Source organism: Silurus meridionalis, chromosome 29 (genome assembly GCF_014805685.1).
Source record: "Silurus meridionalis isolate SWU-2019-XX chromosome 29, ASM1480568v1, whole genome shotgun sequence".
In the NCBI taxonomy this organism is placed as follows: domain Eukaryota; kingdom Metazoa; phylum Chordata; class Actinopteri; order Siluriformes; family Siluridae; genus Silurus; species Silurus meridionalis.
In genome coordinates this window covers 10,851,158-10,874,461 of record NC_060912.1, presented here as the reverse complement: position 1 = coordinate 10,874,461, position 23,304 = coordinate 10,851,158, and the positions used below count along the sequence as shown (strand labels likewise).

The following is a 23,304-nucleotide window of genomic DNA, read 5'->3' as shown; positions in this document are numbered from 1 at the left end:
GAGTTTTTCCTGGTCACAGTCTCCATGGCTGCTCATCAGGGATAAATACACACCATTCACCTTCACTCTTGATTTCTGTAAAGCTGCTTTGAGACAATGTCTGTTGTGAAAAGCGCTATACAAATAAACTTGACTTGACTTCATGAATGAATCATTTATTCCTTCTTTCTTTTATTCAGCAAGTTTCATCCAAACTTCATTCTTTCACACTAGACCACAGTGAGGACTGTGTTACCCGACTTTGAGATCAAACATGTCGATGATGATGATCATAATAATAATTATGACGATGATGATGATGATCGTTATTATAAATATGATGGTGGTAATTATGATTATTATTATTGTTATATTGATGATGGTAATGGTTTTGATGATGATTATTATTATTATTATCATGGTGATATGATATATTTCTAAACTTTTAAAAACCTTTTAAACAGGGGAAACAGATTGGTAGACTCTCCTTTGCAGTTAAACCCACAGGTTCTCTATAGGATTCAAATCAGGGGTCTGGGGTGGCCATGGGGTGGCCATGGCGGGACCTTGTTTTAATTGAAAGTAAATTGTTTGACAAATCACTGACATGTATGTAAAACTTCACCATACCAGGAAAACAATATACATTCAGATAATAATAGTTGTATGGATTAAATAGTAGTATAAACCTGATTCATTTAGCATGTTGGCACATCTGGTATAGTAATAGAGAATTAATCAGCAACATCTGGCCAATCAGAGTTCAGTGTAATGCAATTAAAGATCTATTTTCTTATTTTTCCTCTTATTTTTTATGCCAAACTAACACCATATATATGAAATCTCTGTGGCTTTTAATCGAGTTTGCGTGACACTAAAATTGCAGACGAAAGTTACTTTCGGTTTCATGCGGTGACGTCAACTTCCGGGTTCAGTGCAGCGCGGAAGCAGTGCGAGACGCTCGCGGGAGATTTTAGAACCACTTGAGATTTGAATCCGCGCAGTAACAAACCTTCATTCAACACCCAGACACGCTCAGAGATACCAGAGGTAGGATTTACATACCAAAAAACACAAACACAAACTTTTTTTTTGCATGTCTTAAACTCCTGATCAGTGCACGTGAAAGTGGCCTGTGAGGCTTTGCGTTATACTTCAAATCCTCTGCTGAATATATTGTTTAAATAAAGTATAATAATAATAATAATAATTATAATAATCATAATAATCATAATAATCATAATAATAATAATGTATTGTGTAAATATGACTCTAATGTAATTGTAGGTCTGTTTGCATGGGAGTCCCAGAGAAGGCATGGATCCCTTGAATTTTCTAACTCACGAAGATTTATTGAAGTTCTTTCATTGTAAGAAGACAGAGATTTCGTGCATTGAGGAACCGCACACCTTTCTCAACCAGCTCCGAGACCACAACCTGCTACCCGAGAAGCTCTACCAGGTCAGAGAGAACATTGTGATGTTTTATTTTCCTCTGTGGTTAAAGTGTTGGACTTCTGATTAGAAGGTTGTGAGTTCAAATCCCAGCACCACCAAGCGATCACTGTTGGGCCCCCGAGAAAGGCCCTTAGCCCTAAAAAAAGAGATAAGTCACTCTGGATAAAAGTCTCTGCTGAATACCGTAAATGTAATATATGTAAGTAGGCCAGACTGCAATCTGTGAAGGTTCTAATGACCTTCAGAACAAATTCTCGATTAGGAAATGAGCAAGAATGAAATTCACACACCCTCATGTGTCGTTTGTTGTTCCTTTTTACTGCCAGATGTTAGAAGATACGTTAGAATGTGGCTTGTGTGAAGGGTGTGTGAGGGGTGTAAGAGTTTTTTTTTAATTATGGCAAATAGCAAAAAAAACTCTCCTTCCTCTCTTTCTCTCTCTCTCTCTCTCTCCTCTCTCTCTCTCTCACTCCTCTCTCTCTCTCTCTCTCTCTCTCTCTCTCTCTCTCTCTCTCCTCTCTCTCTCTCTCTCTCTCTCTCTCTCTCTCTCTATCTATCTATCTATCTATCTATCTTTCTCTTTATTTGCATTCTTTCACTGTGCAGAAGGTGATAAAGATGAAGAGTAAGAAGAGAAGACAGGATGGGGTATATGAGATTTTGGACACACTGGAGAAGAAGCGTGGACAGTGTGTGAAGCTGTTCTGGACTTGCGTGTTTCAGGAACACATCCTTCAGAAATACCCCGTTCTCCGCTTCCTCCGAAGCAGCCTCCTGGATGGTCAGTCCATTCGTGTGCGGAAAACTGCGTTGTAATTCCACTGTAACATGAATCATTAGATCAGATCTTCCTTGCAGGCACCTACAAAGAGTATGTGGATCTCCCTGACACGGAGGATCTGAACTGTAACGAGAACGAGTCGGTGCAGACAGTGGAGAAGAAGGTGAAGGGAGGAAAGAGGAAGAAAAGTGTCGAAGAGGCTGATGAGGAGGATGAACAAAGACCTTCCTCTTCTTCCACACCTTCACCGAAGAAACAAGTCAGAAAGCCAATATTCTGTGAGTCATTATGTAGATCACGTACAGTACATTCCTACACAGACTGAGAGTGTGTGAAAGTATTTCATTAAAACAAACATACATATGAAGCAGCTACTGATGCAACACGATGCGATTCAATGCAATACGATGCAGTGGAGAAATGAATGCTCTGTAATTCAGTATGGTGCAGAAAGTTCACTTTTATTTCTTCAGTTCAGACAATCAGCAAATCATCAGTTTACTTAAGTGACTTCTAATGTATAAATAAACACGCCTTTGTAGTGCAAAACAATTATCAAACCAGACGCTCTTTTCCTGTTGTGTCTGCAGAAGGTTACAGCTCTACCTCTGCCATGTTGATCTGTAGTCTATGTGACTCTCAGGACACGCCTCGTCTCCGTAGTGTTGCGATACGTCGTATTCACGTAGAAGCAGCGGTGCTGAGAGAACGCGCTCGAGAAACAGTTTAGCGACGAGAAATCAATCCACATATCAAATATTGCTGACAAATCAATTTATCTCAGTTCAATTCAGTTTTATGTGTATTGCGCTTTTAACAATGATCCTTGTATGAAAGCAGTTTTATCAGATTCTTTATAAGTGTACGTTTTTATTATAAGAAAATTATTGTTCACTTTCTAAATAATAAAAAGTGCAGCTCATTTATTGATAATTATATATAAATAAATGTTTATTTTATTGTCGCAAATACGGTAAAAACGGCGCGATACAAATGTGAACTTGTATCTGATGCACACTTTTTTTAAATTGATGCATTACATCGTTATCTTTTACGCCGATGCAGCAAAACGAATTACTGAATCTTATCTGTAATACATACGTGTATGTGTGTATGTGTGTATATACTGTATACAGTGATTCCCCATTTATTGCGGTGATTAAGTTCTCAAACCACCCGTGATAAGCCGACGTCATATATATATATATATATATATATAATTTCCAACTATACCATGCTCATTGTAAAGAATGAATTGTGATTGGCTGGAAGTTCAGGTGTGAGTTCAATACACACGTGGTTTTAAGTCTAAATTAATGCGCCACTTAACAAAGGTCTGAAACCAGATCCATCCAGAGTGAGACAGCATTATGTCTACACCATTATAATGCTCTACACTTCATTTCAGGACGTTCTTCACCTCCACTTCGTTAGAGAAGCCAAAAGTACACACATCCTTCACTTAGTAGAAGTATGTTTTAAAAAATACATGTTTTACAAAGACATGTTTTACAACATGTTTTAAAAGATTCTGGTAAAAGTTGAAGTACAGACTACACTTTTTCACTCAAGTGAAAGTTAAAGTAAAGACGTTTGGGCTCTGACATGTACTTAAGGAAAAAGTAGTCATTACTGCTACCTGTTTTAGTGTCACGCTGGAAACTGAACCTCAAATTATATTAATATATTAATTCAAAATAATTTCAAGTTTTTTACCTAATAATTGTGTCCAGACTGAACATCCACCATATAGAACACAAGCAGAGAAAAGATGATGATGATGATGATGATGATGATGATGATCAGGTGATCAGGAATGTGTCTGTTCTCAGTCATGTTTACATCACTGACTCCCTCTGTCTCATCCACATTAACAAAGGCTTCTTACTGTCTTCTGCCTGCTCACTGTGAGCTTCAGAAACTCGTCTACGTCTATGGTGTGAGAGACAGGAAATGATACACCAGTGGTAGATTAAAAAGCTGTGCAGTGTCAGGAAACTGGAAAAATAAATGTTGAACGTAGGAATAGATTAAAACTAAAGTCCATTTTGAAAATGTAAGAAGTAGAAAGTGCAGATATTTGTGTAAAATGTAATGAGTAAAGGTAAAAATTGTCAGAAAAATAAACAGTGAAGTAAAATCCTGATACCAGAAAAATCTATTCAGTACAGAAACAAAGTATTTGTACTTCATTAGTTTCCTCCTCTCCACATCGTTAAACAACATCCTGTAACACCTCAAACCGCACCCTGGATTATCACTTTTATATGTACATTTCTTCAGAAACATATCTACATAACAACTGTATCCTCACCAAGGGACATAGTCGAGACCATCTTACAGCCCTTGTATATGCTATAGTGAGTTATAGTAGAAAGACAGATATGAATAAATAATACTAAGCTTTTTTAAATGTATTATTAAGGATTATTCTCTCTCTCTCTCTCTCTCTCTCTCTCTCTCTCTCTCTCTTTCTCTCTCTCAGCCTCTCCATTAAAAAAAGGACAGAAAGCTGAGATTTGGAAGTGGAGTATTTATAAATCTACTCTCCCTGTTACCTGTGGTGATAAAAAAGCCACTCTGTATCGAGACAGACTGGCCAAAGGTACACCTTTAATCTGTTCTAAGAAAAAAATCTTATTGTATTGTACAAATATTGTAGTAGTTTATTACAACTATGTAACATGTTGACTCACCACTTTCTTCTTCACTTAGTCACTTAGTCATCACAGGTTAGAGTTCAGGTTAACTTTAACCCTAACTCTGATTCCTAAATCTAATCCTAACCCTAATCCTAACTCTTACTCTAACTCTGATTCCTAACCTTAAACCCAATCCTAAGCCTAAATCCTAAACCCAACCCTAAATCCTAAACCTAACCGCTAACCTCAACCGCAACCCTAACCCTAAATCCTAACCCTTAAACTTTACCCTAACCCCTGACCCTAACCCTAACCCCAACCACTAACCTTAACCCCAACTTTAATCCTGACCCTAACTCTAAATTTAACCCTTGCTCTTAATCTTACTTTAATCCTAACAAGAAAGTGTGTAAACCGAGTATATAAATAAAGTACTATCATCTTTAAAATAGTTACCTTTCACATCAATACAGCGTTCCCAGGGTTCCTGACACTTCTGGAATGTGTCCTGGAAGTCTTCTTTTTGAAGAGTGTCAAGCACCTTCTGCTTTTCATGCTATACATTTTTGTTTACATTTGTTTGACCCCATTTGGATAAAACTAAATATGAAATAAAAATTCATGAGGATCGTCCCAGGAAAGGAAGCCCTAGAGCTACCTCTGCTGCAGAGGATAGGTTTATAACCATTACAATAATGAATATAATGAATAGATATCCAGAAATAAGAATTAATTCCCTTCTTTTTCTGTATATCTGTAAAGAAAACTACTACACAAATATAATTTAATTGAATATTGTTCGATTAGATTGGGTTTTACAGTTAATTGATATCAAACATTGATTTTTTTTCACTCCTACAGGGATAAAGTGTGTTCTGTGTGAGGGTCAGTGGTTCGTCCCGAGTGGCTTTGAGAAGTTTGCAGGAAAGGGAAGCCACAAGAACTGGAAGCTTTCCATCCGCTGCCAAAAAACTCCACTGCTGAAACTTATCAAAGTAATCACTCTGCTGTGTGTACTGGTGTAAAGGTATGAAAACAATATTCAGCTTTTATTATTATTAATTGTATTATTTCGAAAGGAGGGGCATCTTACGTGTCCACGGATGAGGAGGCCATGCGATCGCAAGGTACTGAACCCTTTTATTCCTGCTTAGTATTTCTGCCTTTGTGTGATGTCATGCTTTTCCTCAGTTAAATAAATGAGTACAATTTCATACAGAGACCGAGAGCGCTGTTTCCTTTGAGCTCCTCAGAAAGCTCCAGCTCTGGTTAGTATACACACACACACACACACACACACACACACACACACACACACACGCACTGTGTGCTGTCTGGTTATTTATGTAAATAAATCTGGACATTAAATGGACTGAACACATCTGCTTTTCTGTTAGCGTCAGAGTCTATTGAAGAGATAGAGGGATTGAATGAAAATGAGCAGGTGGAAAGAGAAGATGGAAGAGAAGAGGAAAATGAAGAAGAGGAAAATGAAGAAGAGGAAAATGAAGAAGAGGAAGAAGAGAGCGAGCCAACAGATCTGTCAGAGTTCAAGGCTGCAGTGTTACCAGTCATCTGTGGTTCTTTAACTGGGGATTTATATAAAAAAAGATTTACAGGTAATTAATCTAAAACATAAGGTTTCACCCTGAGGCCTAAATCATTTTATAAAGCTTGGATATATGCCTGCTTGAGATATATACAGGATCTTCAACTAACATTGTCGCATTTTGTTGGAAACATAAAGAAGAAAGTATAAAGTAGTAGAGTGTGTAAGTTGGTTTTCATAAATGTGTGTTGCAGGGTCACGCACTAAGAGCATCCGCACAGAGAAGTGCTGGTTCACCCCTGAGGAGTTCATTAAGCAGGAGATAAATCTGACTAACGGACACTGGAAGAAAGATATACTTTGTCATGGCAGAACCCTCAACTTCCTGGTGAAGGTAATACGAGAGACAAAACACTGTCTGGTCAACATTATATGTTTAACAAGAGAGAGACGTGAAGACGTGCACCACCACACTCATATCTGTGATTACAGTACTGAAGTTTTATAAATAATGTAAATACAACAATATGGAGTCCAGGATTGTCATATAGGAACGTTGACTATCTCTGACTTTTTTATATTTACTTTTGTGTGTGTGTGTTTGCTGTGTGTGCAGAAGAAAATCTTGCATATCCATTCATTGCTGTGTCGTTGTGATCAGTGCTCTCCTGAGGATGCGGTGAGTCAGAAACATGTAACAACATATAGCAATAACTACTGGATTTTACTTTGCCGGTAACCAATTAATCAACCGATTTTTTTTTAATGGATACTGGATAAAAAAACAAACACAGCACTCTATGTAAAATATTTATGAACTGATTACAATATATATATATATATATATATATATATATATATATATATATATATATATATATATATATATATATATATAGTACTAAATCATGAAAATGTGCTAAATGAAATAAATATGAATGTGAATATATAAATATTAAGGAAAATGAGACTTCAAAGTAACACTGTTGAAAAAAAATACTGTTACCTCCAAAATGAAATTAAAATCAAATAAAGAGCACGTGATGTCAGTGATTCGCCTCTAGATGCCGCTCTTGTATTGTACTGTATAACTCAACCCGGAAAAACTATCAGTACGGATTTCCAGCAATCAAATATCCGTGCCAATTTAAAATAATGAATTGGTCGAGCTCTAGTTTTCCCCCTTCGTTTGAAGATAGACAGTAACTCAGCTGTACACTGAACTGAAGTTCACTGAAGTTCATTCCACCACCTCAGTGCCAAAACAGAAAAGAGTCTTGATGTATACATGCCTCTTACCCTGACAGATCAATGTGGGACCAGTCAAGCAGCCACTAGTTAAAAATTTACTAACTGTTTCAGGCAGGTTTAAACTGATATTGTTTTTTTGTCTTTTTCTCGATGAACAGCGGGATCTAGACAATGATGATGTCTGTTTTATTTGTGACACTGATGGAGATGAGAATAGAGAGCTGGTGTGCTGTGATGAGTGTCCACGAGCTTTCCATCCGGACTGCCACTTACCGGCTCCACCGAACGCCTCGAGCACGTGAGTCACTTTACGGTTTTGAGATGATGACGTGAGGGCATTGTGGGCATTGTGGGTGAACTGCTGAGTTGGTAGAAGAAAGAAAAAAGCTTAATCTGAAAACTTAGTACAAAATAGATTTCGGATGCTGAACTAAATACTCAACTGCATAATCTTTGTGTGTGTGTGTGTGTGTGTGTGTGTGTGTGTGTGTGTAGAGATAGCTGGATGTGCACTTTCTGTGTTCGGAAGAGCAACCAGCAAATGTGGAAACACATGAGTCTGCAAGATGCTTTAAACAGTCCTGTAACCAAAAACATCATGGTATGCACACACACACACACACACACACACACACAGATGTGGTTTTGATTAAGTCTCTTTTTTTTGCCAGCGCTGTGAGTACTTGCTGTTGTGTGTGTATAAGGAGGACACACAGCGTGTGTTTACTGACGATTCCGTCAACAAAGTAAGACTTCATCAATACGTCTCTCTAATAACTGTTACTTTTCATTTCAATCCACAATAATGTATTACGTTTATGGGTTATCAATACCGTATGTAGGTTATACTGATTTATTAAAAAATCCTCATGGATTCAAAATCTAGCATGAATTCCTATTAAATTTTTTTTTTTATATCTGGTATCAATTATCCAAAGGTCACATTGTACCAAAGAGCTTTTATTTATATAGCGCTTTAAAGTGCATGAGGGCTCAGAGAACATAGACCACTCTTTGCAGTGGTTTAGGAGAAAGTACTAGCAATGTTGGTTATAAAAAAATAAAAAAACGGCCACAATGAAAAACACACCTTAATTTTCAACACCATAAAGACTATAAATAAGTGAGAGTTTACTGCTTCAGTAAGCAAATGTAGGTTTTTTTAAACTATAAACGTACTGGAAGGATGTTTTATATCTGTTGTTTTATAACTGCCTCCTCCTATAGCATTCATTATTCTAGGTACCAATAATGAGCCTGTACCTTGAGGTTGAAGCAGAAGGGTAGATCATAAAAGACCAGAATTTCACTTGGATTCTGTGCTTTATAGGTCATTCATTGTATTGAACTTGAATTAGTTTCCTTACAACCTGTAGTGGCATAGCAGCATGATTTCTAGGATAGAAAAATCGTACCTACAGGAGGATTAAACCAGAGCCCAGCATCACATAACATGGTCCAATTAATCAACACTCCCAGGCTTATTTTAGTACAAAATCTGTTTGTATTTTCTTTTTACAAACAGTGGACAACAATTAGACTAAACAGAGATGGGAAAATGTAATAAACAACGCTCATTCTGTTAAAGCTGATTTAATGTACTGTATATAATACGTTCTCATGTAAGCTCTATTAATCCTCGGCCTTGTGCAGGTTCCGGAAAACAGAATTTCTAATCCCATGTGGTTGGACAGAGTAAAGACCAGACTGCAGAGAGGAAAATACAGCACAGTGGGAGAGTTTGTAGGTGACATCAGGCTCATCTTCCAAAACTGCCAAATTTGGAACAGGGTGAGATTTTTTTTGAGTCAAAGTCAAATTCCTACCTGAAAATGTTATAGTTGCTTTTTTATTGTTATGTTTATCACTTATGCGATTACGCATTTACCAGCAAAGTGAGGAACGAAATACTTTGTGTCATGCTGTTATAATGGTGGAAATTATATTAACATCATGGAATTGATTATTTTTCTATCAGAGCATGTCCTGGAGTGCTTTGTTATACTTCTTCACCAGCCTCCCTTCATTCTCTTTTTCTTGCAATCAAAAAAGCCAAAAGAATAACAAAAACATTTGTGTTACTGTGAAAGTAAAGAAGCATAAATTCCTCTGTCGCGTAGATGTCGGGAAATTGAAAGCCTTGTGTTTGTTAGAAAGCACTGAAACTGGAGACTCCTTCCTTCCACACAGTAACATCAGGATTTCCATACAGATCATTTACAATTTTCTTTGTTATGCTTTTGATCTATTTCATTGAGTAATTATTGTAGCAAGTAACACACAGTAAAATATAGTCTGTTCCGTAGTCTGTTGTTTAAGACACCTACAACCCCAATTTGAAGTTAGGACACTGTGTAAAAAGTAAATAAAAGCAGAATGCAATGATTTGCAAATCACATAAATCCATATTTTATTAAATAGAAGATAGAAAACATATCAAATGTTTAAACTGGAAAATTGACCATTGTAGGGGAAAAATAAAGCCATTTTATATTTAATAGCTTCAGCACGTCTCAAAAAAGTTGGTAAGTGGCAACAAAAGACTGGAAAATGTAATTGTTATTAAAATGTACACATTTTTTGGAACTATTAAGGTAAATCGATAAGATGATTTTGTATAAATAGTGTATCTTTGAGAGATTTTCAATTCATTGCATTTTGTTTTATTGTACATTAAATTACATTAATTAACACATCGGGGTAGTAGATGTAAATATCAGGAAATGACCGCTGAAATTCTGAACTGTAGTCACCTGGTGATCCATCTGTTCAACTCAAACCCAAAGTTATTGTGGTGTACTTTTTGTCATGTTGTTTCTTGCTTTTTTTATTTAACATAATGAATTAATGCAGAAGAAAGACGACTTAAGGGAAAAATTCAGCCATGAGTTCGACTCTGGAAGCGTTTTGTTTAATTATTTCCAATGAAATATAACTTAATATATTTCTCTCTTTTCTGTGTGTGTGTGTGTGTGTGTGTGTGTGTGTGTGTGTACTTGCAGGATAATGACTTAGCCATGATCGGAGCCAGAATGAGTAGGATCTTTGAGCAGAAGTTCCACGCTGTCTTCAAGATCCAATATACACACTCCTGCACGTTGTGATTGGTCGGTTTGCAATTGGCAGACACAGAATGTTATTTGCTTAAGTTTTGCTTAAGTTTTTTTCTCTCTCTTAACTTCAAGGTAATGAGGAGAGTTTGTGAATTTGCCACAGGAAATTATGAGTAACAGGCGAACACTACTGTGTCATAAAATATATGGGCCAATCAGGTTCCAGTATGCAAATTTGATAAGGCAGATGTTTTAGTGTTTTTTTTTTTTTAGATTTTTTTAAAATCTAAAAAAAAAGATTTCTGGTCGACTATAACATAAAAAACCCAGTTACTTGCTTCATGTTACCAGAAAAGTGTTTATTTTTCCATTGTGTATTTTACTTCACATAACCTTCTAGGGCATTTCAGGATTTTAGCTGAATTATGAAGATCATTGTGCAGGATGTCGGTTTTACAGAGAGAAAAAAATCATGTTTACTGCTTGAGAATCCAATACTCCTTTAATTAATATCCTCATATTCATCTTTAATACAAAATCTTTTTGATATATTATATAAAGCCTGTCAAAAGTGTGGAAACACCAAGTCATTTATGGATTTTGAGAGACACATGCGTGTTCCTTATGTTTCTATGCAACAAACTCAGTACTTTAACATTATGAAGATTTCCTTTGACCAGAAACATCTAGAAATATCCAGATGTTACACTTTATTTGAATTGAAAAATCCTCCCTTAGCATGAAGAACAGCTTTACACACTCTCAGCATCCCAATAGCATCTTCAAACATTCAGTTGAAATACTTTGCTGTGCTTCTCTGAAAAACTCACCAAAGAAGTTCTTCACTAGTTGGAGATTTCTGTCTTGTGATGCGGTTCAGTAGAATTGAGGTGTGGTGACTGGGCAGGTCGTTCCATGATGGATATCACTCCAGACGATCGTTTGCTGTCTAAATAACCTTTACAGAGTTCGGACGTATTCACTGAAGAATGAATTGGGAGCCATGTTGGATTAATTTTCTTTCCACCTGGGAAAAAAACCCAAACCATTAAACTTCCACCTCCATGTGTGAGTGTGGGGGTGAGGGAGTCTGATCACATCATCTCTCCTGTTCTCTATTTTACACAAGTTCTTCTGTTAGAGACAAAATATGTCCCATTTGGACTCCACAGAACTTTCATCCACTCGTTCACTGTCACTGTGTGTGTTTGCCTTTTAATGAGTTTATTGCATAGAAACAACTTGAACATGAATGAGTCTCAAAAAATCTTTAAAAGTGAATCTATTGTATTTTTTAACACTTCAATTAAATAATTCAAGAAAAAAATAGATTAACTTTTAATAATAAACAAAATGGTTACAATTTTAGATTTAGAACCGTCAACATCTAATTCATTTCAGAAAGTTGAAATTGTTCCATTTAGAGTATTTAAATGTTTTGTTTATATCAAAGTGTAGTTTTTAGCTACAAGATGTAATTTTCTTTGCAATTTTTTTAAGTTTCTAAAAATGGGGGGTTTAATTTTTATTCATCATCCTAAAAACTGTCTCTGATATAAAACTTGCTTGATTTCAAAAAGCCGAGTCATATTATATCATACTCGTATTTACATAAAAGATGTTTGTGTCATCCGGAGCTCAGAGCAATCAAACATTCACACGAGCAAAAATACTGACTGTAATTCATTTCATGTTTCTGTGTAACGAATGTCAATAAAAGAAGAAATTATATAGACAACCTACTGTATGGATTATACCCTCTGCCGTTATCATTTCAAATGTGTTTGTTGGAATTACACCTTATATACTCGAGCTTCTTTTGCAGATTAGCACTGTATCAGCTAAATACACTTTCCAGAGGTACCAGTGATCTCAGATTCTTACTTTATTTTCTTTTTTCATGTCTTCATGTACAATTTATGAGAGGTTTTATATAAAAAAGGATCAAATAAAACCTTGGTTATAATCATTCTTTCTGTTTTTCATATGTAAACAGCAGTGATGGGCAAAATACCTGATTTTTTATCATAGACAGGTTTTGGGGTAAAAACCCAGAGCATTTCTTAAGTTTATGGGTCTTCATCGGGGGTCCACAACCCCTAGGGGGGTTTGCGGTGGTACTCTGCTAATTAATGTTGAATCACTGCACCACGCTGTCTGAGATCCTCCAGCATTGCTCGACTGGTACCACCTTCTCTCAGAATGAGAGGTTGGTATACTTCAGGCTCTTCTCTGTTCTGGCACCGAGGTGGTGGAAGGAACTTCCCCTAGATGTCCGAATAGCGAAGTCTTTTGCTATTTTTAAGCAACGATTGAAGACCTACATCTTCCTGAAGCACTTAAATTAGCACTTTCCAGGTTTGCTTTGTTGAAATCAAGAGTCTGATTTATATTAAGTTTGTAATCTTGCGTACCAGTGTCGATTTATTCATTGCTAGAGACTCAAAGCACTTTTGTACGTCGCTCTGAACACGGGCATCTACAGATTGCAGCAAATGCAAATGTCGAGGTGTACCTGCGTGGAGCTCCATGACATATTTACAATGAGAAACTATGATAACAATAGAAAGTTTTGGGACATTCCAAAGCTAATGGTAATCGGGTGCCTGGGGGGGACCTCAAGTCTCAACAGAGATCAATAGATAACTTCATATTCTTACTTATATAACTATAATGAGTTTCCTCTCAGGGTTTATAATGCCACTATCTAATGTCTAGATGAGGATGGGTTCTCCTTTGGGTCAGGTTCCTCTCAAGGTTTCCTCTTCATGTGATTTTCTGGAATTTTTTTATCAGAGAGATAATGGAATGGTAGTGAACAGGTGTTTAGTGATTTGCATACTGATTTTTTATTTTTTTAATCAGTAAGTGTGGATATGAAGAAGCTGGCAAAGATCTACATATCAAGTTCACACTTGCCCTTGTCTAAACATGTCTTAGCTGCAGTCAGACTTTACTAACGTAATTTTTTACCTCCACATCGAGTTTGTTTTGATGTCTGTCACGGCAACACCCAGTTTTCAAATGTAAACCAGGGTTAGAGGAAGTGTAGTCAAGAGTGAAGCTGCTTTCACTTTCATTTCTGACTCTCTCTGATCAGAGCTCTCTATCCAGAGACATCTGTTTATGAGTGTGTTCGAGCTGGATTTATTTGGACCTAATTAAGCTGTCTGTCAGTCTCCGGCCATCACCCCTGAAGCTTTGAGACACACACTTGGTGTAAGTATCATTCAATCAAACCAGGGACTTTCTGTCTTCAGTAGGCTTAAAAAGAGAGAAAATGGGAAGATGTTTCTGCAAGAACGGCTACATCCTAGCTTAAAATGACCTGCTTGGTATTTCCAGAGAAAGAATGAATGAAGAATTTAATACTTTTTCATTAGTTGGTATTATTCAGACTGAGGTGAGATGTGTCTCACACACACCATTCATCTGTCAGAGAAGATATTTTTCTCGATGTGTTTTCTTCTCTAAGGAGAAAAATGGACTCAATGTGGTTTTCCTGCACCGGAACGTTGCTGCAGCTACTCATTCTGAAAGTTCCTTTCTGGTTTTAACAGCTCTGAATGTTCTAATAGTTCCTGAAAGCCACTTTCTGAAAGCTCCTTACTGGTCTAAACAGCTCTGAAAGTTCCCTTGAAAGTTTGAAAAGTATTGAAATTTCTTTCTGGATGTTCTGAAAGTCTTTTTCTGGTCTTAACAGCTCTGAATGATGATGCTCGTACACGCTTCAGGACAGATTTACTGTATGTCCCACCATTCAGAGGGCTTGTGGGTCAGGGGGTAGTGTATAATGTACATAAATAAACAAGCACTACAGGAACATGGTTGAATAATGCCTGGGATACACTGTAGGATTTTGGACTGTCCCAGATGAATCATGAGATGAGACATGATCCCAGTGTGATCATGGCGGCCATGGTGATTTCTTTAGTCCTGGCACTTAAAAAAGTGGTCATGAGAGAGGTTCAAATGTTTTTTTTCTTTTATGTTCTTTCTGACTAATTTCGGATGACCATCTCACAGTGGATTTTCCTGCTACAACCTAAGTCTACTGACATGCCAATAAAAAAGCGACATGAAATGGCGTATTGATCGAAAACTTAAACTCAAATACCACACAGGTGAAAAGAGCTACACAGAGGAATACCAGTATGTGGTATTCAAATAAGGAAAAAGAAAAATCTCAGAAAATTTCCATACACATAAAATCCACAATTGCCAGTGCAAGATTCAACTTGCTCTGTTTGTTGCCCACTAGCGCATTGCTAATGGCGTATTATTTGACGAAATAACTTTTCAGTAGGCGTCATCACCATACAGTCTACAGGGAATGCAATGGCCTTGAACAAAAAAAAATAAGGGAGAACAACATGGTCTAGATTAAACATTACGGCCTGAGAGATCATCTGGGCCAGTCTCCCCAATAGAGAAAATCTTATGCAAATGATGGGAAAAACATGTATTTCCACAGAGTTGCTCCAGAAATGGGCACAGAGTACTGTTTCCTGAAAGAGAGGGATTTACCATCGCTATCATAAAATTATACTGCAATATAAACATGCAAATGCACAATAGAAAACATTATTGAGGTAAGTGGAAACTTAGTGGTTTAGTTGGTGGGCTTTTGAGCAGGGGGTCATGAGTTCAAATCCTAACCTCAAAACCTAACCTCATTACCTAAGATGACACTGCTAGGCCCTTGAGCAAGGCCCTTACCCCTCAATAACTCTGTTGTACAATGACTTTTGAAGTCCCTCTGGATAAGGATTTATGCCAAATACAGTAAATAGGTCATTGGATCATCGTTATTACCAGATCTTCTCTAGGATAAGAGTTCTACTGAATTTCTTATTCCAACCAAACATATTCTCAGTAATGTTTTGTAAGGTGTGTGCTATACATCTACAGGAGTCCTAACAGGTTATACATTATATTATTTTATTTGATATGTTAATATATTTATGTTTTCTCGTGATCACAACCTAATATTTGAAAGGAATTGTTTTTTTCCTCTGTCGCCTGGACAGGATTCCTCGAGTTCAGCCTTTCCTACGTGCACACAGGGAAGTCTCAATAAAATACACAAGTCAGCCTTGTTCCAAAACTTTATTGTGTCACACATGAATATACACCATAGCGAAGGGGACGGGAAAGTCAGTGTGAAAAACGGTTAACAATAACAACTCAATATCTGGTCATGTTATTCGTTAGGAAAAAAAACAAAACGCAGATTTGGCGCATACCGAAAGGCGACAGTTTGGGTGTGCAACAGAAGAAAACAAAAATAAGAATGTGAATGTTCTGGGTCAGCATAATATAAGACAGGACTATTATGACTACTAATCACGGATATCTCACAATATTCTTGTGATCTCAACATAACAAGATCACAAGAAAATAAAGTGGAGATCACAAGAAGACATTTGGAATTTCTAGGTTGCGAGAAAATGATGATGAGACCACAAGAAAACAGGTTTAAAAATGAGCTGTAACTATTTTAAGATGGAAAAAACTGACCCCAGTCGTCTGTTCAGGAGGACTGCTGAAGATCGTGGTGTTAGACATGTATGACGAGGAGTCTTGGAGCGATTCAGACTTGAACTGGCCTCGAGTTGGGAAGAGGAAACGGAGCTCTGTGGCAAAGAAGAGCAGCGGTAATAGAAGGACATCGTACACTCAACATGCATCCCGTAGGAAGAGATTCAGAATCAGTAAGTCACTTCAAAGACTGGTTTTATTACTAGAGAAAGTTTGTGTGTATTTTGGTCACTTTCCCTTCATATAGCATTATTTATAAATGTATGAGGAGCTTCTCTGAAGGTTCTCCTGGAAGAACTGGATGGACAAAAAGAATGGAATTTTAGTGCACATTCCAAAATTTACTGAAAAGGCTCAGAAACTAAGACACAACACCAAATATAGAGCCAAGGTGCCAATACTTTCGAGATTAGTAGTCTCACATTAGTAGTAGTTTAAAGTTTAACCTTGAACCTCAACATACAACACTGAAAACACACATTCCCTTCATTTAAGTAGATTATCAGAGGCCAAATCTCTAATGTCTCTCTGCATTGCTATGTAGGGCACTACGTAGTGCGCGAAAATCCAATTTAGCACAAATTGTAGCCACGCCCACAAGACCCGGATCGGCTCGCACGGTACTTGGAGGTTCTCCGCAATCACACTAGGTCTTAGAGCTTTTAAGGAGATGTTCCTGAATCCTATCTATCTATCTATCTATCTATCTATCTATCTATCTATCTATCTATCTATCTATCTATCTATCTATCTATCTATCTATCTATTAAATATTCATTGTTCATTGTGTATTTTAGTCCTGTCTAAAAACATTTTCTCACTGGTTTAAAATAAAGGCATTACATATAATCTACTGGATTACAGGAATCATTGCGAGATTCAAAGATCTATGTCTGAGCTTTAAAAGCCAAACCAGGCCCACGTGATCATGTCCCTTGTGATCATGTATATGTATATATGTATATTTCAGGTCCCTCAGCCCTTCAGCGAGTGGGTAAAAGGCTGAAAGATCAAGCCAGCTTTCCTGTGATGTGTGGAGATAAACAAGGCGTCCTGCACAAAGCCAAGTTCATCAAAAGTACGTTTTACTGCATTTAATTCTTTGTGTTTATAAATCAGTTTTAAGCTTAAATTCAGCACAAATCCTTCATCACTGCGCACATGTAGAGAAACCACAGCGACTCGAGCAGCTCTAGAAGAAGAAAAAGATGAGAAGTGTCAGTTCAGCCTTATCAACAACAGAGAAAAAGGAGAAAAAAAGAGAGAGTTTGGCAGTGGATCGAGTGTTTATAGCTGCTATAACATGAGAACTTGAATTGTGCAGTTTTCCAGCAGATGGCAAATGAAGTGATCAAATGTACAGTGTGTCATTCTTCTGTATATATTATGTATATGGAATTCAGTTTATAAAACACCCCCTCCTTCTCTCTCTCTCTCTATCGCTCTCTCTCTCTCTCTCTCTCTCTCTCTCTCTCTATCTCTCTTTCCTCCTGTAGGTGAGCAGTGCATCTTGTCTGGTGGCTCGTGGTTCACCCCTACTCAATTTGAGAAGTTTGGAGGAAAGGAGAAAAACAAGAAATGGAAAACTAGCATTTATCACAGTAACATTCCACTGCAAACCTTTATACATGTAAAGATTCATCATCTCACATCATCTCACATGTCGCACTCCTCTCACATCATCTCACATGTCTCACACTCAATCCTCTCACACATCTCACACTCAATTCTCTCAAATGTCTCATACTCAATCCTTTTACATGTCTCACACTCAATCCTCTCATATTCTCTCACATTTAATCCTCTCACACATCTCACACTCAATTCTCTCACGTCCTCTCACATGTCTCACACTTAATCCTCTCACGCCTCTCACATAATGCCACATGCCTCACTCAATGCTTACACACGTCTCTCATTCAATCCTCTTATGTCCTCCCACACTTCTCACACTCAATCCTCTCAATCGTCTCATACTCAATCCTCTCACATCCTCTCACAAGTCTCACACTCAATCCTCTTACGCCTTTCAGGTCATGTCACTAGTCTCACACTCAATCCTCGCTCATCCTCTCACGTCTCACACTCGATCCTTTCATGCCTCTTATCATCTGACATCTTGCATTTCTCACATTCAATTCTTTCACATTTCTCACACAGCTCACACCTCTCACATGTCTTACACTCTATTCTATCTCACAGCTCACATGGCTTACATGTCTCACACTTAATCCTCTCACACTTTCTACATCTTCTCAAATGCTCCACATTTAATTCTCTAAGATCAAAGATCAAGACACTTAACGCCTTTGTTGCTCAATTGTAAAAATGAGATCAATGTAAGTAGCTCTGTTTGAGGGCTTCTGCCAAAATGCTGTAAATGTAATTGTTCTGTGTGTCGTGTCGTTTGCAGCACCGGTTTCTCTCATCCCCGTCGTTTAAAACGAAGCGCCTGCGGGATAAAGAGGTACTGCAGCCTCCTCTCCTCCACCAAAACTCACTCCATCTTCCTGTTTCTGTTTATTCTTACTCGATGGTAGAACATGATGTTTTGATGATCGACCGGTGAAATGTGTGTGTGTGTGTGTGTGTGTGTGTGTGTGTGTGTGTGTGTGTGTGTTTGTTTTTATGTGTGTTTAAGAGGGTGATTAATCCCAGAAGAAGTTCCAGACATATACAAAGTAAGTGTCTGTTATTAGACCCCCCGTTTATAACAAGTGTTGAGTCGTAGAATTTTCTGTGCCTTTGAACAGTGTACATGAAGACTAATTTTACACACACACACGTCTTTGTATACTCGTAGACTATCGCAGATTCCCCTCACGCTCGAGCTTGGGGTCCCACAGCAGCGCTGACGATAGCGAGTACTATGACGATGATGACAACGACGATGATGATAATGGCAACGAAGATGTCGTCAATGATGACGCCAATAATGAACCTTATGAGGAGGAGGAGGATGATGATGATAATGACAACGATGACGATGATGATGATGATGATGACGACGATGATGATGGCAACGCAGATGTCGTAAATGATGACGCCAATGATAAAGCTGATGAGGAGGATGATGGCGACGATAATGACGACGATGATGATGGCAACGAAGATGTCGTAAATGATGATGCCAATAATGAAGCTGATGAGGAGGAGGAGGAGGATGATGATAATGATGATGGCTCTTTTAAAGTCACATGTTCTTCAGGAAAAGGAGTTTTGCATAAAAGTCGCTTTGCTACAGGTGTGTGTGTGTGTGTGTGTGTGTGTGTGTGTGTGTGTGTGTGTTAAATTAAAAATTCATTTAAAAATGTATTACAGAAATAATTTGCGTCCAATAATGTGGATTTAATGTCATGCTCCTGAGATGTTCTCCAGAACTTAATGTAATAAATAAGTGTAGTGCTTTTTTTATCCATTTTTAGTTACACTAGTAACCAGTCACTAGTAACACTAGTGGAACGCTTTGGTACATGGTTATGTTATAGCAGCGATAAACAGTCATTCCCTCAGCAGCTAGAGGTTCTGCAAGAGGTTTATAGACAAAGAAAGAGCATCTTCTGACCAGTCGGGTTTGAGAAATCAGCAGCTCCGTGCAGGAAAACGATTATTTTAGTATCATTAGTACTGAGTAACCCGTAACTCGTGCGTTTTAGAGACTTGTGGAAAGTGCATCAGGACGCAGGACGCCTGGCTCACCCCCAAGGACTTCCTCGAGCGCAACAAAGTGGACGGAAACTGGAGACGGGACATCAGAAGGCGCGACAAACCGCTTGGAGAACTCATCATGGTGAGATCCATGGATCAGACTCATAGTAAATAAAATTAAAATGTAACTAAACAAACATGGCTGCCTTTAATCGATCCAGATTTGGTGCAGATTTTAAGATTTAAGGTACTGAAATGTGACATTCTTTAATGTCATGAACAAATCTAAAAACCTTGAGCCATGAGTCTGATTAGGATCAGAGCTCCACCCATGAGTCTTTCAGCTGAGACCTTAAAACCGGCTTTAGTTCAAAATGACCTGTTTTATGCCTCATTCTCTTTTCTGATGTTCCTCCCAGAATGGCGAGTTGGAGCTTCATTCGGTGAACTGCAAGTGTCCCATCTGCACGAGAGAACTTCTACACGAGGTACATCCTTCTGTTCAAGGTTTTAATCATAACCAAAGCAGGAACGGCTTTAGGGCCGATTAACTTTCGCCAAAAGTATTGAAACCCCTGACTTTTCTAGCTGTATACACTTCTTCTCAATTGTATCTGACGTCTTTGGATGCTGTAGTATAAAATTTTCCCTTCACTTGAACTAGGAGACCCAAAACTGTCCCAGATGTTGATAGAGCTGTGCACAAAGCCAGTTCCCTAGAGATATTATATGATTTGGAAGTTTGTGAAAGATCTCCCACTATAGAACGCCATCCTCCTCACCTCACCTGCATCAGAACCTGACTTTACTAACACTCATGTGGCTAAATGGAATCTCACACAACATCTGGAACATCTTCCTAGAATTGGAGCAGCAAATGGGGACTAATTGTGGAATGAAATGTTCATTAAGCCCATTTAAATCATATACAGGTGTCCACAAACTTTTAAAAATATATATAATGAGGGACCTCCTTGTTTTTTCACACACACATGCTCATGATTCACATGATATCTGTATAATTTACTCTGTGTGTGTGTGTGTGTGTGTGTGTGTGTGTGTGTTTGTGTGTGTATACTTTCTCAACCCTAGCTGGATGAAAAAAATGATGACTTGTGTTATAAGTGCAATCATGATGGAGATCTGGTGTGCTGTAATAAATGTCCTCGTGCTTTCCATCATCACTGCCACGATCCACAGTTACTAGAAAATATGATCAGGTGAGAGATAATATCCCAGAGACATGCGAATCACACGCATCAGGTGTGTAGAATGACCATGGTAGAAATGCGTACATGTTTTAATGAGTGTGTGTTTGGTTGCAGTGAACACTGGACCTGTTCTTACTGCCAGACGTCTGGTTCAGCTGCAAGAAGTCTGAGCTCGTGACCCGTTGTTAAAAGTAAAAAAGCCTGAAATATCACATGGACAGAAGGATTCAGCCGCTTTGCAACAACACTTGAAAATGAGCTTTGGTGCCTCCCAGTTCTGCTGGTCGTTCATGAGATGTTTCTACACCTTGATTGGAGTCTACCTGTGGATTTATTGATTGGATATGATTTGGAAAGACACACTAATCCTCCCTATAGAAGGTTACACAGCTGACATCAGAGCAAAAACCAAGCCATGAGGTCAAAAGAAACCACCTGTGGAGCTCAGAGACAGGGTTCTTGCAAGATTTGGGAAAGGCAACCAAAATATTCTGCTGCACTAAAGATTCCTAAGAGCACAGTGACTTCTAATAATTCTCAAATGAAATGAAAGAAGTGTGGCACAACCAGGATTCTTCTAAGAGCTGGTCTCAGAGATATCCTCAAGAAAAACCTGTTCCATGGCTCTCAGGACCTCAGGGCTGAAGGTTCAACTTCAACAACCCATAGCATGTAGGCAATGACAACAGGAAAACAGAACGTGAATGTCCTAGAGTGGCCCAGCCAGAACCCTGACTATAACCCTATTCAACATCTCTGGAAAGACATGAAAGTGGTCACTTGGCATAAAATGGCATAAAATCCCCCAATTCAAGGGCACAAAGCTTGTTCTGTCTTTCCCAAAAAAGACCCGAGGCTGTAATGGCTGCCGAAGAAATTTCGACTGTACAGGAAATGAAGACTCTGAATACTTATGTACATGTGATATCTCAATTTATTTTTAAATAAATGTAGACATTCCTAAAATTCTATTTTCACTTTATCATTATGAGCTACTGAGTGTAGAATAATGAGGAAAGAACAAATCTGAAACGCTTGCAGAATCAGAATAGAACATAATACCACATTCAATGTTAACAAAAAAGTAAAAAATATATCTTTATTGCTTTAAATTTGTAAATAATTCCTGACCCAGACTCGTCTTCCCAGAAGAGTTTAGGTTATTAAAACAACACTAAAAGCTCCAATATAAATCTTATTCCCAGGTGTATCTTTTATTTCAAAGTCTACCAAAAAAACTCCACTTCCACACCTATGGCTTGCCTGTAGAAGCGTTTTAGTTTACCACACTAGCGCCCTCTTGTGGAGACTCCGTTAACATGAATATATGACAACATACGATATTAAAGGCAGAACACGCTTAATATAAAATATATCAAAATACACGGTTTATATACAGTTTACCTACAGCTCTCTTCCCCTCTCTTACTCTTCAGAATAGATAGTTTGATCTAAAGTATAATCGCCCGAGTGAATTCCATGTGTGAGTTTAGTTAAATGTAATTCTGGGATATTCCAAGATGTTCTCATTTGTATAGATGTTAATCATGTCACAAATTTGTGCTAGTTTAAATAAACCAGAAGAAAAACCCCACAATAATTTCATCATGTTAGACCACTGAAAATATCGAATACTATGTAAAATATATATATGGCAGGACACATGAGAGCTGCGTTCACATGAGGAGGGAGGTCACCATTTCAGAGTGGGTGTGTTGGAGATATACTCCATCCAATTGTCCATGTGTGTGTGTGTGTGTGTGTGTGTGTGTGTGAGCGAAAGCTACAGGTAAGTGCTGGGGTCAGTCAGGTGCAGGTACTCTGGGAATCCATTGCTGCCGTGTCTCTGGCTCCGGCGTTGGCGTGTCGAGAGAGTCTTCCTAATCTCGTTCCCTCGTTTGGCGAGCGTGGAGACGATCAGATCGGCCAGGTCCTGCTGCAGACGCTGGAAGTTCTCTCTGTGAAACCGAAACGCACAGTGAGTGAGTGTGTGCTTGCAATGTAACGTTTTGTTGTAAACTTTACACACATTTCCAAGGGTTCCTAGTGCTTCTGGGGGTTCTGGTCCTTCCAGACCGGATGGCTGTAGTTCAAAAACACTGTTCACAAGTTGAAACAACCCTAAAAGTAACCATAGCAAATTTGCTGTTTTAGTTGATTCTCAAGAAGGTCAAAAATGTACTGGTAGCTCG

At 38.1% G+C, this 23,304-nt stretch overlaps 3 protein-coding genes across 3 annotated transcripts in view; 2 read left to right on the top strand and 1 right to left on the bottom strand.

Annotated features, from left to right (window-relative positions):
• Positions 1-910: 910 nt before the first annotated feature.
• LOC124382283 (nuclear body protein SP140-like) lies at positions 911-12,450 on the top strand. The gene is made up of 16 exons (XM_046844498.1): positions 911-1,029; positions 1,267-1,440; positions 2,043-2,217; positions 2,295-2,495; positions 4,703-4,822; positions 5,721-5,854; positions 5,939-5,986; positions 6,079-6,127; positions 6,257-6,478; positions 6,663-6,802; positions 7,025-7,087; positions 7,818-7,957; positions 8,155-8,260; positions 8,331-8,405; positions 9,313-9,450; positions 10,662-12,450. The coding sequence occupies exons 2-16, from the start codon at positions 1,297-1,299 to the stop codon at positions 10,761-10,763; spliced, it is 1,857 nt and encodes a 618-aa protein (XP_046700454.1). The 5' UTR covers positions 911-1,029; positions 1,267-1,296; the 3' UTR covers positions 10,764-12,450.
• A 1,335-nt stretch (positions 12,451-13,785) lies between these two features.
• Positions 13,786-21,365, top strand: LOC124382102 (nucleolar transcription factor 1-like). The gene is made up of 11 exons (XM_046844211.1): positions 13,786-13,931; positions 16,250-16,426; positions 17,224-17,331; positions 17,750-17,883; positions 18,667-18,720; positions 18,895-18,934; positions 19,057-19,497; positions 19,910-20,043; positions 20,321-20,389; positions 20,994-21,121; positions 21,227-21,365. The coding sequence occupies exons 2-11, from the start codon at positions 16,279-16,281 to the stop codon at positions 21,288-21,290; spliced, it is 1,320 nt and encodes a 439-aa protein (XP_046700167.1). The 5' UTR covers positions 13,786-13,931; positions 16,250-16,278; the 3' UTR covers positions 21,291-21,365.
• Positions 21,366-22,882: 1,517 nt separating this feature from the next.
• The window catches only part of gucy2ca (guanylate cyclase 2Ca), an 18,797-nt gene continuing 18,375 nt past the window's right edge, over positions 22,883-23,304 (bottom strand). The window contains exon 27 of the mRNA XM_046844210.1: positions 22,883-23,070. Within this exon, the coding sequence (XP_046700166.1) occupies positions 22,896-23,070 (175 nt within the window). The 3' untranslated portion in view covers positions 22,883-22,895. The remainder of the gene's footprint in view (positions 23,071-23,304) is intronic.